Source organism: Salvelinus namaycush, chromosome 17, assembly GCF_016432855.1.
Source record: "Salvelinus namaycush isolate Seneca chromosome 17, SaNama_1.0, whole genome shotgun sequence".
In the NCBI taxonomy this organism is placed as follows: Eukaryota; Metazoa; Chordata; class Actinopteri; order Salmoniformes; family Salmonidae; genus Salvelinus; species Salvelinus namaycush.
The window spans coordinates 32,946,414-32,960,527 of NC_052323.1; the positions used below are offsets into that span (position 1 = coordinate 32,946,414).

The 14,114-nt window shown below is 41.8% G+C and overlaps 1 protein-coding gene across 1 annotated transcript in view; it reads right to left on the reverse strand.

Annotated features, from left to right (window-relative positions):
- Positions 1-1,398: 1,398 nt before the first annotated feature.
- The window catches only part of LOC120062553 (alpha-1A adrenergic receptor-like), a 26,408-nt gene continuing 13,692 nt past the window's right edge, over positions 1,399-14,114 (reverse strand). The window contains exons 2-3 of the mRNA XM_039012609.1: positions 4,744-4,885; positions 1,399-3,794 (exon numbers count right to left, since the gene is read on the reverse strand). Of these exons, the coding sequence (XP_038868537.1) occupies positions 3,380-3,794; positions 4,744-4,885 (557 nt within the window). The 3' untranslated portion in view covers positions 1,399-3,379. The remainder of the gene's footprint in view (positions 3,795-4,743; positions 4,886-14,114) is intronic.

Below are 14,114 nucleotides of genomic sequence, written 5' to 3' on the forward strand. Positions count from 1 at the left end.
GTTCTGGTCCGTGTGGAGCTGCCCGGGATGGTTCTCCATGGCATGGATCCACCTGCCTCTGAGCCACCATAAAGATCCTCCCATAGGCAAACAGCATGAACACAACAGGAATGAAGAAACACACCATAGAGTCAGCCACAGAATAGGGTGTGTGGATCTGGGGCACACAGGTCTGGCTTTCCTGCTGAGTGCCCCTGTGCCCAGTAGGGGGCGTCAGATAGTACATGCTGAGGGAGACGCAGAGGGAGGAGATGAGGAGGGGGAGCAGCCAGGAGAGCAGGAGGATCATGGTGACCCGTCTGGGAGACATGCGGGTGGGGTAGTGAAGCGGGTCGCACACTGCCACGTACCGGTCCAATGCAACACAGCTGAAGGTTAAAGATGGAGGAAGTGCACAGGGTCATGTCCAACAGGAAGTGGGCCACACAGAAGTTTCGTCCGAACAACCATTGCTAAAGTCCGCCATTGCTAAAGAGACAATGAAGGTGTTGGTGGGCGTCTGGAGGTTCCGGAAGCGTCCGACAGAAGCCACGATGAGGAGGTTGCCCAGTATGGCGAATACCGGTATGGGGATGAGGACGCAGAGCACACACACTTTGAAGGCGGTGCTCCGGAGCAGGGCTGAGGTGCTCTCGTTGTGCCCCCCAGTATCGGTGAGGTTGATGTAGTCTGTGGTGGAAGAGTTGGACCCAGAGAGTAGAACACCATGAGAGAGATCGCCAGCCATCCACATCGACAGGCCAATTACTGAGAACCCAGAAGGTGTAAATGAATTAGACTGATAACTACAATCACAAGAGGCTTTCAGCCATATGCCTCACTAAATATATAAACTCAATGTATCCTGACTTAGCTGAAGATAAAATCCCTTAATTTATAGATAAATATCCTCTTAGTTTGAGCGATTGACCTATGGCTTTCGGTTGGAGTCTAACAGTCCGATTACGCTCTCTCTCTTCCTTTATCAGGGACTGCCTTGTCCCCTCTCAGTGCTGTTTGTCTCTACATCTCCCAGCTGTGCATCTCCAGCCATGGGTGGACATAGCAGCACTACACATGTCAATCATTAACCAGCATGCATTTGGGTGTCAGGGGGTAACTGGGCATGAATGAGAAGACTAGGTAGCTATGGCTTCATATGGCTCTTCCAGAAGAGGCCTGATCGATCCAGTGCTCGCTCTCTCTCTCTCTCTCTCTCTCTCTCTCTCTCTCTCCTTGCGAATCCTTAATCTAAGTAGGCAACATACAATATTGTATCTTTGACATATGAATGACAGTTTGAGGAATATTTTGAAATATATTTATTTACAGAGTGTATCAGATTACAGTGTAACCAGAGCAGTGGTTTTTTTCTTCTCTCAAAAAAACACACCTCAATGTTATCTACACACCTTTTCATACTCACTAGATGTTTGTCCATATGATTACTACACCAGATAAACCAGGTTAGACTTTATTTACCCACTAGATGTTTGTCCATATGATTACTACACCAGATAAACCAGGTTAGACTTTATTTACCCACTAGATGTTTGTCCATATGATTACTACACCAGATAAACCAGGTTAGACTTTATTTACCCACTAGATGTTTGTCCATATGATTACTACACCAGATAAACCAGGTTAGACTTTATTTACCCACTAGATGTTTGTCCATATGATTACTACACCAGATAAACCAGGTTAGACTTTATTTACCCACTAGATGTTTGTCAATATGATTACTACACCAGATAAACCAGGTTAGACTTTATTTACCCACTAGATGTTTGTCAATATGATTACTACACCAGATAAACCAGGTAAGACTTTATTTACCCACTAGATGGTTGTACATATGATTACTACACCAGATAAACCAGGTTAGACTTTATTTACCCACTAGATGTTTGTCAATATGATTACTACACCAGATAAACCAGGTAAGACTTTATTTACCCACTAGATGGTTGTACATATGATTACTACACCAGATAAACCAGGTTAGACTTTATTTACCCACTAGATGTTTGTCCATATGATTACTACACCAGATAAACCAGGTTCGACTTTATTTACCCACTAGATGTTTGTCCATATGATTACTACACCGGATAAACCAGGTTATACTTTATTTAAGTAAACACACCATAAAGACAATGAGTGACATTAACAGAAATGTGATCATCTGCTCTTTACATATAGCACCATTCTCCGACTGACCACAGACCAGAAACATTCACAGATCAGACCAACTGAAAGAGAATGACCACAGACCCAGGAGACCAGAATCATTCACAGTTCAAGACCAACTGAAAGAGAATGACCACAGCCCCAGGAGACCAGAAACATTCACAGATCAGACCAGCTGAAAGAGAAGGAATGACAGATTAGGGTGCAATTCTACAGGTAGTCCCAAGGTAGCATAGTCTCTCCCAGTCCTTGGGCCAATACTGCGTCCTCTCTCTTCCGTCCTCTCTCCTCCGTCCTCTCTCGCCTCCTTTTGAAAAAGGTCCAAGTTAATCAAGGAGAGTCGGCGAGGAGAGTGAACGTGGATGAAAATACAGTTGCTTGAAATGAGACGGTCCTTTCCACTTGGGCATCATTAGGAAATTTACATTTACACAGGTGGATCCCCCAACCACGTGTAAAGTGCTCAAAACAAATTAAATTAGTTGTTCAAGACATTTATAGATAAAACAATAAGTAGCATATTATTTTTAAATGTGTTAATTTTTTTCTCCTCTGACATAAAAGCTGATTCAAAGGGGGTGTGGCTTATTTCAAAACTCTTCCGCGTTAGGATACACATGAGTATCCTTGATGAAAGGTGGCCATTGAGGAGGGGAAGACACTCTTTCGTTCTCCCACTAACGAATTAACACACTCCTCCAACATTAAACCACTTATCGGTTTCTGGGTCACGGAGGAGAGAGGACAGAGGACGGACTTTGGCCCAAACGAGAATCTCCCTGTATGTACAGCCTTCAAACAGATGCATGCATTGGTCTGCTATAGTCAAATCCATAATGTACAGTTCATGTGGTTTATCCCATTGCTTCACTATTGCCCTTGATCATGTCTCTGAGAAATACAAGACAGCTTCATCTGTAGTCATTTCCATCTGACACTGTTCCATTGAACAGATGCTGGACTGACCCTGATGCTCAGTAATACCTGCTAACATACAGCAGAGGCCTCTGTAACTCTATCTCTACTCCTTCAACCATTATCCATGCCAACGATACAAAACCATTGACAGTTTGACTCGACTTGAACCATTGACAGTAAATGGAACGATACATCACTCCCCCTCATCAATCAGGTACTGAACATGATTTAAATCCCCATCAGGAATCATTTAAGAACAACTGATGACTGTAAGACTCCCAGACAGTCAAACCTTATCCTCAGGTATGTCCCCTCCACGCTCGCCACATGGGAACGAGAACACCCCCTGGCTGGACTTCCTGTGAGACATCCCCCTCTGAGTCCCTCCACCCCCCACACCCCCCCTCAGTGTCCCCAGCTGGCAGTCAGCAGGACTCCCAGGCAGCATAGAGGAGGGCCTGGAGGTGGCAGAGGCCCAGCAGGTGGAGAGGGTCTCCCCCTCTGCGCAGGACGGCAGGTAGCTGGGGCTGGGGCTGGCTGAGGAGGGCAGGGTGCGCTGGCTCCCGTTGAGGCAGGCAGAGTTCTTCCTTGAGTAGCCAGACTCTGCAGAGTTCTTCCGTGAGTGGCCAGAGGAGTTAAAGTGGGAGGTGCGGTAGTTGGAAGCCCGCCAGCCTGGGCGACTTCTATAGTGACACTGGCATCTAAGGTTGAGGAGGGGCGGGAACATTTTAAATTAAAAAACATTGTCCATTGAAATGTGTCTTTTGTTTCCATAGTTACAGACACAATGTACATACTCTAACATCATTTTATATGATTGGCCTAAGAAATACGAAAGGCCAACCGGAGGATGCAGATTAATGAAGGAGTACAGTAATATGATAGGTATTAAAGTAATAGACCAACCGGAGGATGCAGATTAATGAAGGAGTACAGTAATATGATAGGTATTAAAGTAATAGACCAACCGGAGGATGCAGATTAATGAAGGAGTACAGTAATATGATAGGTATTAAAGTAATAGACCAACCGGAGGATGCAGATTAATGAAGGAGTACAGTAATATGATAGGTATTAAAGTAATAGGCCAACCGGAGGATGCAGATTAATGAAGGAGTACAGTAATATGATAGGTATTAAAGTAATAGACCAACCGGAGGATGCAGATTAATGAAGGAGTACAGTAATATGATAGGTATTAAAGTAATAGACCAACCGGAGGATGCAGATTAATGAAGGAGTACAGTAATATGATAGGTATTAAAGTAATAGACCAACCGGAGGATGCAGATTAATGAAGGAGTACAGTAATATGATAGGTATTAAAGTAATAGACCAACCGGAGGATGCAGATTAATGAAGGAGTACAGTAATATGATAGGTATTAAAGTAATAGGCCAACCGGAGGATGCAGATTAATGAAGGAGTACAGTAATATGATAGGTATTAAAGTAATAGGCCAACCGGAGGATGCAGATTAATGAAGGAGTACAGTAATATGATAGGTATTAAAGTAATAGGCCAACCGGAGGATGCAGATTAATGAAGGAGTACAGTAATATGATAGGTATTAAAGTAATAGACCAACCGGAGGATGCAGATTAATGAAGGAGTACAGTAATATGATAGGTATTAAAGTAATAGACCAACCTGAGGATGCGTATGAAGGCCAGTTTGAACTCTCGGCTGTAGCAGGGGTAGATGATGGGGTTGAGACAGGAGTTGAAGTAGCCCAGCCAGAAGATCACCTTGAACAGCGTCTCAGGAGGACGAAAGTCTGGGTTGAAAGACCCTGGGGGAACAAGATCAGATACAGCTTTATATTGATCTGTATTGATCTGTATTTATCTGTGTTCCCTGTTCATAACAACAGCCTTTATATCAATGAAGTCAATACATAAAGCTGCACGCGTCAGGCTACTTGCTAAGCTCTCTAGTGTACTTCTATTTTTGTCCAATAGATGGCAGCATGCTGTAATGAAACCATGTGGGTCATGATGGATCAAATCAGCTGGACATGTAAACTGCCTCAGTGAAAGATAAATAACGAGGAACAAAAACAGCTCATTGTGGCCTTTTGCAACATTGCCAGAAGACACAGTAAAGGAGGCCAGAGATCCTAAACTAGATAAATATAATTTTTACTTCTTCTGACAACGACGCCACATTAGTCCCAGGTATGTGACTAGCGGACCTGGTTGGTGGACACCAGCCTAGCCACTTGGAATTGACACATAACAACACTAACAGGGCCTGGGATGACCCCAACATTCTGTGGGAAGACAGATATGTTCCAGATGAGATGCACCTCTTCAAAAAGAGGGCAGGAATCGGTATGTGTTCAAGGCTACATAGCATCGTAAACTTCTTAGCCTTGCTATCTCAAGGTCATTTTTCAATTACGGTGGCATTTGTGCATTGCATTTTAATTTAAAAAAAATACAAAAATTGTTTACCTTTATTTAACTAGGCAAGTCAGTTAAGAACTAATTCTTATTTACAACGAAGGCCTACACCGGCCAAACCAGGACCACGCTGGGCCAATTGTGCGCCACCCTATGGGACTCTCAATCACGGCCGGTTGTGATACAGCCTGGGTACTAACCAGGGTGTCTGTAGTGATACCTCTAGCACTGAGATGCAGTGCCTTAGACTGCTGCGCCACTTGGGAGCCCTGGTACATCTTCGCATTCTAAATAAACGACTATGGTAGCTTAATGACTTTACCATTATGGTAACATTGTGTCACCAGTAATATTTGTATTTCAGGATCGGTGGGTCCCCTGCGGGACGTTGAGCTAATGTAGGCTAATGCTATTAGCATGAGGTTGTAAGTAACAAGACAATTTCCCAAGACATATCTGATATTGGCAGAAAATTACAATTCTTGTTAATCTAACTGCACTGTCCAATTTACAGTATCTATTACAGTGAAATAATACCATGTTATTGTTTGAGGAGAGTGCACAGTTTTGAACATGAAAAGTTATTAATAAACCAATTAGGCACATTTGGGCAGTTGGAAACAACATTTTGAACAGAAATGCAATGGTTCATTGGCTCAGTCTAAAACGTTGTACATTCACTGCTGCCATATAGTGGCCAAAATCTAAATTGCAGCTGGGCTGGAATAATACATGATGGCCTTTCTCTTGCATTTCAAAGATGATGGTGCAAAAAAATATATAAAAGAACGGTTGGTTTTTTCTTTGTATTTTCTTTACCAGATCTATTGTGTTATATTCTCCTACATTCCTTTCACATTTCCACAAACGTCAAAGTGTTTCCTTTCAAATGGTACCAAGAATATGCATATCCTTGCTTCAGGGCCTGAGTTACAGGCAGTTAGATTCAGGTATGTCATTTTAGGCGACAATTGAAAAAAAGGGTCCGATCCTGAAGAGGATTTATAGACTCCTCCCTCGATAACAGTTTGCTACTGGAGGGAATAATCAAGGTCCCTGTATATCTTTGTAAACAGTGATTTGTCAAGGTGGTAACACCAATGAAATCAAACTGAGGGACACATTATACTATTTAAAGAAATAGGTATTTTAATAGTGTTTTTTATTTTTATTGATCTAAACAATATATTCAATAATTGTGTTCATTGTCTAGCATTCAAAATAATAGATAGATATATCTAAACTCACAAAACATGTCACTCCTCATCTATACCAGTGGGACAAGCCAACCTGCTAGCCCCCAATATTTTCTACAATGCATATAAATGGATGTGTTGCGGTGTAAAGGATGTAAATATGTTTTCTTATTAAATAACAGTTAAATAAAACACAATATTCATTACCACGTGTTTTTACATGGTGCCAAAGTCAAGGGACAGCATTTACCACCACAATAAAATAATGAGCAAAAGCGAGACCACATGCATTTACCTACTAAATGACAAAAACCTGGACTCATCAATTACAAACGTTACACGGATTCCAACACCTAACTACAGTAGATTACAACATTAGCATGGATTCTCATCAAACACATTTCTTCTGTAGACTAATGATAGCAGCTAGTCTGTGTTATGTTGTGTCACACTCCCCACTGCTATGGCCAAGCATCGCTGGTGAGAAAGAATCTCATAGGCTAATGATGTGAGAGTGGAAACTAGGAAGTACGCCTTAGAAATGAAAACACTGAGTTATGAAACACATACAGGAAGTTTGGAATAGCTGGGCTGTGTATTTCTGTGTGTATGTATGTGTGTGTGTGTGTGTGTGTGTGTGCGTGTGTCTGTCTGAATGATGTCTGTGGTGTGGGTAAGCCGCACTTGGTCTCTGAGGAGATGAACGGCCCAAATGAAAATCACATTCCTGGTAAAATTGTAGATGCTCTATAATCCCAGGCATTCGTGTGTGAAAGCTAGGACAAATTAGGACATAATATCTGGAGAACCACATATTGTTAATAACCTCTTCCAGGACCCTGATGAAAACAGCTTGTCTGTCATAACGCTGGATGTTAGGTTATTACATTATTTTATCTGAGCTCCTAGAGTGTGCGGCTCTCCTTTTCTTTTTCTAGGGTTCTACTCCGCTAGCCTACACCTCGCCTAAACAGGTGTGTGTTTCTTTCGCCCCCAGATGAATCTCTTCCAGGGCACCAACATAAAGGTAAATCTGGTAGTGGTAATTCCTGTCAACTGAAAATGGTAACACCTGTCATCTGGTAGTAATGATAACAATGTCATCTGGTAGTAAACGTAACAACTGTCATCTGGAAGTGATAACACTGTCATCTGGTAGTGATGATAACACTATCCTCTGGTAGTAAACGTAACAATGTCATCTGGTAGTCCTGATAACACTGTAATCTGGCAGTACTGATAACACTGTAATCTGGCAGTACTGATTACACTGTCATCTGGTAGTACTGATAACACTGTCATCTGGTAGTACTGGTAATACTGTCATCTGGTAGTACTGGTAATACTGTCATCTGGTAGTACTGGTAATACTGTCATCTGGTAGTGGTGACACCTGCAATCTGGTAGTAATGGTAACACCTGCCATCTGGTAGTAATGGTAACACTGTCATCTGGTAGTACTGCAAACACTATCATCTGGTACTGGTAACACTTTCACCTGGTAGTACTGTTAACACAGTCATCTGGTAGTGAGAAAACTGTAATCTGGTAGTACTGTTAACACTGTGACATTTTACTACTGTTAACACTGTCGTCTGGTACTGGTAACACTGTCATCTGGTAGTACTGGTAATTCTGTCATCTGGTAATGGTAACACTGTCATCTGGTAGTATTGGTAACACTGTCATCTGGTAGTATTGGTAACACTGTCATCGGGTAGTATTGGTAACACTGTCATCCGGTAATGGTTACACTGTCATCTGGTAGTACTGGTAACACTGTCATCTGGTAGTACTTGTAACACTGTCATCTGGTAATATTGGTAACACTGCCATCTAGTCATGGTAACTCTGTCATCTGGTAGTACTGGTAACACTGTCATCTGGTAATGGTAACACTGTAATCTAGTAATGGTAACACTGGCATCTGGTAATTGTAACACTGTCATCTAGTAATGGTAACACTGTCATCTGGTAATTGTAACACTGTCATCTAGTAATGGTAACACTGCCATCTGGTAGTACTGGTCACTCTGTCATCTGGTAGTACTGGTAACACTGTCATCTGGTAGTACTTGTAACACTGTCATCTGGTAATATTGGTAACACTGCCATCTAGTCATGGTAACACGGTGATCTAGTAATGGTAACACTGTCATCTAGTAATGGTAACACTGTAATCTAGTAATGGTAACACTCTCATCAGGTAATGATAACACTGTAATCTAGTAATGGTAACACTGTGATCTGGTAATGGTAACACTGTCATCTAGTAATGGTAACACTGTGATCTAGTAATGGTAACACTGTCATCTGGTAATGATAACACTGTCATCTGGTAATGGTAACACTGTCATCTAGTAATGGTAACACTGTCATCTAGTAATGGTAACACTGTAATCTAGTAATGGTAACACTGTGATCTGGTAATGGTAACACTGTCATCTAGTAATGGTAACACTGTGATCTGGTAATGGTAACATTGTCATCTAGTAATGGTAACACTGTAATCTAGTAATGGTAACACTGTGATCTGGTAATGGTAACACTGTCATCTAGTAATGGTAACACTGTAATCTAGTAATGGTAACACTGTCATCTGGTAATGATAACACTGTCATCTGGTAATGGTAACACTGTCATCTAGTAATGGTAACACTGTGATCTGGTAATGGTAACACTGTAATCTAGTAATGGTAACACTGTAATCTAGTAATGGTAACACTGTCATCTGGTAATGATAACACTGTCATCTGGTAATGGTAACACTGTCATCTAGTAATGATAACACTGTAATCTAGTAATGGTAACACTGTGATCTGGTAATGGTAACACTGTAATCTAGTAATGGTATCACTGTAATCTAGTAATGGTAACACTGTCATCTGGTAATGATAACACTGTCATCTGGTAATGGTAACACTGTCATCTAGTAATGGTAACACTGTCATCTAGTAATGGTAACACTGTCATCTGGTAGTACTGGTAACACTGTCATCTGGTAATGGTAACACTGTAATCTAGTAATGGTAACACTGTAATCTAGTAATGGTAACACTGTAATCTAGTAATGGTAACACTGTCATCTGGTAATGATAACACTGTCATCTGGTAATGGTAACACTGTCATCTAGTAATGGTAACACTGTCATCTAGTAATGGTAACACTGTCATCTGGTAGTACTGGTCACTCTGTCATCTGGTAATGGTAACACAGTCATCTGGTAATGGTAACACTGTCATCTAGTAATGGTAACACTGTCATCTAGTAATGGTAACACTGTCATCTAGTAATGGTAACACTGTCATCTGGTAATGGTAACACTGTCATCTAGTAATGGTAACACTCTCATCTAGTAATGGTAACACTGTCATCTGGTAATGGTAGCACTGTCATCTAGTAATGGTAACACTGTCATCTGGTAGTGGTAACATTGTCTGAACCACAACTAAGTTATGCATTTAGAATATAGTATGTCATAACTCTACCACTCCATAGCGCATGACACAACTACGGAAACAGTCATAATATGAATTGCTCCAGACTTCCTACGACAAAGCACAACATAGTCATATTCAAATGCATTTATACATAAGCATTATTTGCAGGTGTTGTGTATATTGTGTAACCAAACATTTTAGACAAGCTGACACACTCTGACACTCATGTACTGTTTGAAAGTGTGGTGTGTATTGTCAAAGATACCCAAGAAGTAGATAGTTGGGGGCTTAATGCCCAACCTATTCTGCATCTCAAGCAGTCCTACGCTGCATCAATTCCTGGTTACGTAATCTCATTTACTGTGGATGTCTAAAATACCAGCCAGTGAACACTGTTTCATACATGTACTGTACAGGAGGTCAAGCCACGCACAGAGAACATTCTCCCTCTGTCTCTCTCTCGCTCTGTCCATCTCACAGACCAAAACACACACAGAGATTATCCTAATTGCAAATGCGTTGTGCCATCTGTGACTCAAGCCTCAAAGTAAACAGTGCATCCTTGCCATCCCTGCCACACACAGAGATTGGCTGATCTCTCTCTCTCTCTCTCTCTCTCTCTCTCTCTCTCTCTCTCTCTCTCTCTCTCTCTCTCTCTCTCTCTCTCTCTCTGTCTCTCTGTCTCTCTGTCTCTCTCTCTCTCCCTTTGGCCGGAGCTAAAGGTTTTGTGCCAAATAAAAGGAGCAGTGTACTGGGACTGAGAGGAGAACCAGTGGGTAGTGGGAAGCTTCACTTCCTCCACTGAGCCAGTGAACCACAGAGGGGCCGTTAGCCTGGTATGAGCCCATGCCAACAAAGCTGTGTTCCTGTCTGCCTCTCTGTCAGGAGTGGGCTCTACACACACAGAGAGTCCCCTGGGGGCCACGGCCATGGGTCAGTGCCTAGACCACAGTGCTTGGACCAATACACACAGCCACTGTGTCAACTCAACCCAACATACACAAACACACTCATGTACAAAGAGGATTATCAGAGGATTAGACTCATCCTAATATACCTACTACTTTACATACCATGTTCTTTAACAAATGATATACTGTCTATACACACCACGTATTCATATTTAGATTCTGGATTCTGACACTGCTCACCCTAATATATCTACTTTGGATTGTTAAAGTTCCAATGGAGACGTTTTTATCTCAATATCAAATCAAAAGCTTCTTAGAAAGAGAAACTTCTCAAGCTATAATTTAGGTAAGACTGTCTGGGAGTGGTCTGAGTGGGGAGGGGAAAACTGATAACTAGCTATTATTGACAGATAGGTTTGGAAATATCTTTCTTATTATTCTATTGACTATATATACCGCCTGGTGACAGGCCAAAACTCCATCCCGCCAAAACAGGTAGAAATTTCAGGCCATCTTTTCAAACAGCTCTTACAATAAAACGGTATTATCATAATTTTCACAATTTCACAGCATTATTCCAACAGTGCATTCGGAAACTATTCAGACCCCTTGACTTTATCCACATTTTGTTACGTTACAGCCTTATTCTAAAATGGATGAAATAAAAAAAATCTTCATCAATCTACACACAATACCCACTAATGACATCACAATACCCACTAATGACCTCACAATACCCACTATTGACATCACAATACCCACTAATGACTTCACAATACCCACTAAATACATCACAATACCCACTAATGACATCACAATACCCATTAATGACAAAACGAAAACAGGTTTCTACCGTCCTGTAGGAAGGTGAATCTTCAACCCAGTCTGCGGTCCTGAGCGCTCTGGAGAAGGTTTTCATTAAGGATCTCTCTGTACTTTGCTCCGTTCATCTTTCCTTTCATCCTGACCAGTCTCCTAGTCCCTGCTGCTGAAAAACATCCCCACAGCATGATGCTGCCACCACCATGCTTCACCGTAGGGATGGTGCTAGGTTTCCCCCAGATGTGATGATCGGCATTCAGGTCAACGAGTTCAATCTTGGTTTCATCAGACCAGAGAATTTTGTTTCTCATGGTCTGAGAGTCCTTTAGATGCCTTTTGGTAAACTCCAAACGGGCTGTCATGTACCTTTTACTGAGGAGTGGCTTCCGTCTGGCCACTCTACCTTGAAGGCCTGATCGATAGAGTGCTGAGGAGATGGTTGTCCTTCTAGAAGGTTCTCCCATCTCCACCCTGGAGCTCTGTCAGAGTGACCATCGGGTTCTTGGTCACCTCCCTGACCAAGGCCCTTCTCCCCCGATTGCTCAGTTTGTCTGGGTGGCCAGCTCTAGGAAGAGTATTGGTGGTTCCAAACTTCTTCCATTTATTGATGGAGGCCACTGTGTTCTTGGAAACCTTCACTGCTGAAAACAAAAATGTATACCCTTCCTCAGATCTGTGTCTCGACACAATCCTGTCTTGGAGCTCTACGGACAATTCCTTAGTTTTTGCTCTGACATGCACTGTCAAGTGTGGGACCTTATATAGACAGGTGTGTGCCTTTCCAAATCATGTCCAATCAATTGAATTTACCATAATCAAGATGTAGAAACATCTCAAGGATGATCAATGGAAACAGGATGCACCTGGGATCAATTTCGAGTCTCATAGCAAAGGGTCTGAATACTTTCATAAATACGTTTTTTTTGCTTTGTTTTCCATACATTTGGAAAAACAACCTTTTACGCTTTGTCATTATGGGGTATTGTGTGTAGATTAATGAGGGAAAAAAACAATTTCATCAATTTTAGAATAAGGCTGCAACATAACAAAATGTGAAAAAAGTCTATACTGCATATATAAAACACAGGACAATTATACTCTGGACTGCCCTGGGCTATAACACCTGTAAATCTGTGTACGTGACCAATAAACGTTGTTTTGATTTGACACACACAGAGGATTAGAGAGGACAGAGGAAAGTAACACAACAAGAGAGAAACCGGGAGAGCTTTTCCTGCATGTTTGCTCTGGAGGTCCTTAGTGATCTTCAGCTTTGAAAGCTATGTGTGTTATTGTAGATTGTTTTGTGTGTTTGTGCTACGCTTTGTGTGTATGACACTTTGTTCTACAGTATCCTCTTGCCAGTGTTTATATTGAGTTCCTATACATAACTGTCAGTGTAAACTGCCAACTGTTTGGCAAGGATGTAGCCAGTGTCCGGTGGTACATGAAAGACAATGGGATGGGGGAAGAACTTAGGGAGAACTATTGTTTCTCCTATGATCTGATCCTGTCCACTGAAAACAGTGTTTGCACCTCCTTCCTGCAGACAAACAACCTTCACTCACACATTACTTTACACATTATTTTACACATAACTTAACACATTACTTTACACATGGCACAAAACGTTTAATTTGTTTCTTTTTCGCTTTGTGTTTTTTTTCTGGGGTGTTCCCTCTGTGTAATTTGTTGTTGTAAGATGCTCCCTTCCAAAAGAGAACTTGGTCTCAATGTGACTTCCTGTTAAAATAAAGGTCAAATAAATCAAACATTACACAGCGTAAGAAACAACAGGAGCGTCTGCAGGAACGTCCTGAGGAAGCAATGCATCCTGTTATGCTCACTGATGGTGTGTTTGATACCTTTATGACCACACACACATGTACACATGCAAAGAGGTGTCTAAGATCAGCGGTGAGGGGAGAGAAAATCACACACTCAGACCGGAATGATAGAATGTCCATTAGGTACGTACAGTAAGATGTGTCTGGTGTTATAAAAACCTGGTTTCTTGGTGACATAGCCTACATACATATGTGATGAACGACGTAAGCCGAGGGAAAGTGTTATTGCTTTGAATGAAAGACACGGAATTAAGCTATTATCGGTGCATTCATTTGATGTCCCTGCGCCCTTGCTTTAGTGACCCTGTCCAGTGGTCCATGGCAGCTCGGTCACAAGGCTCACCTGCCATCTCCTCTATATCGACATCACTCCTCTGACACTTAGCATTCTCATTATTC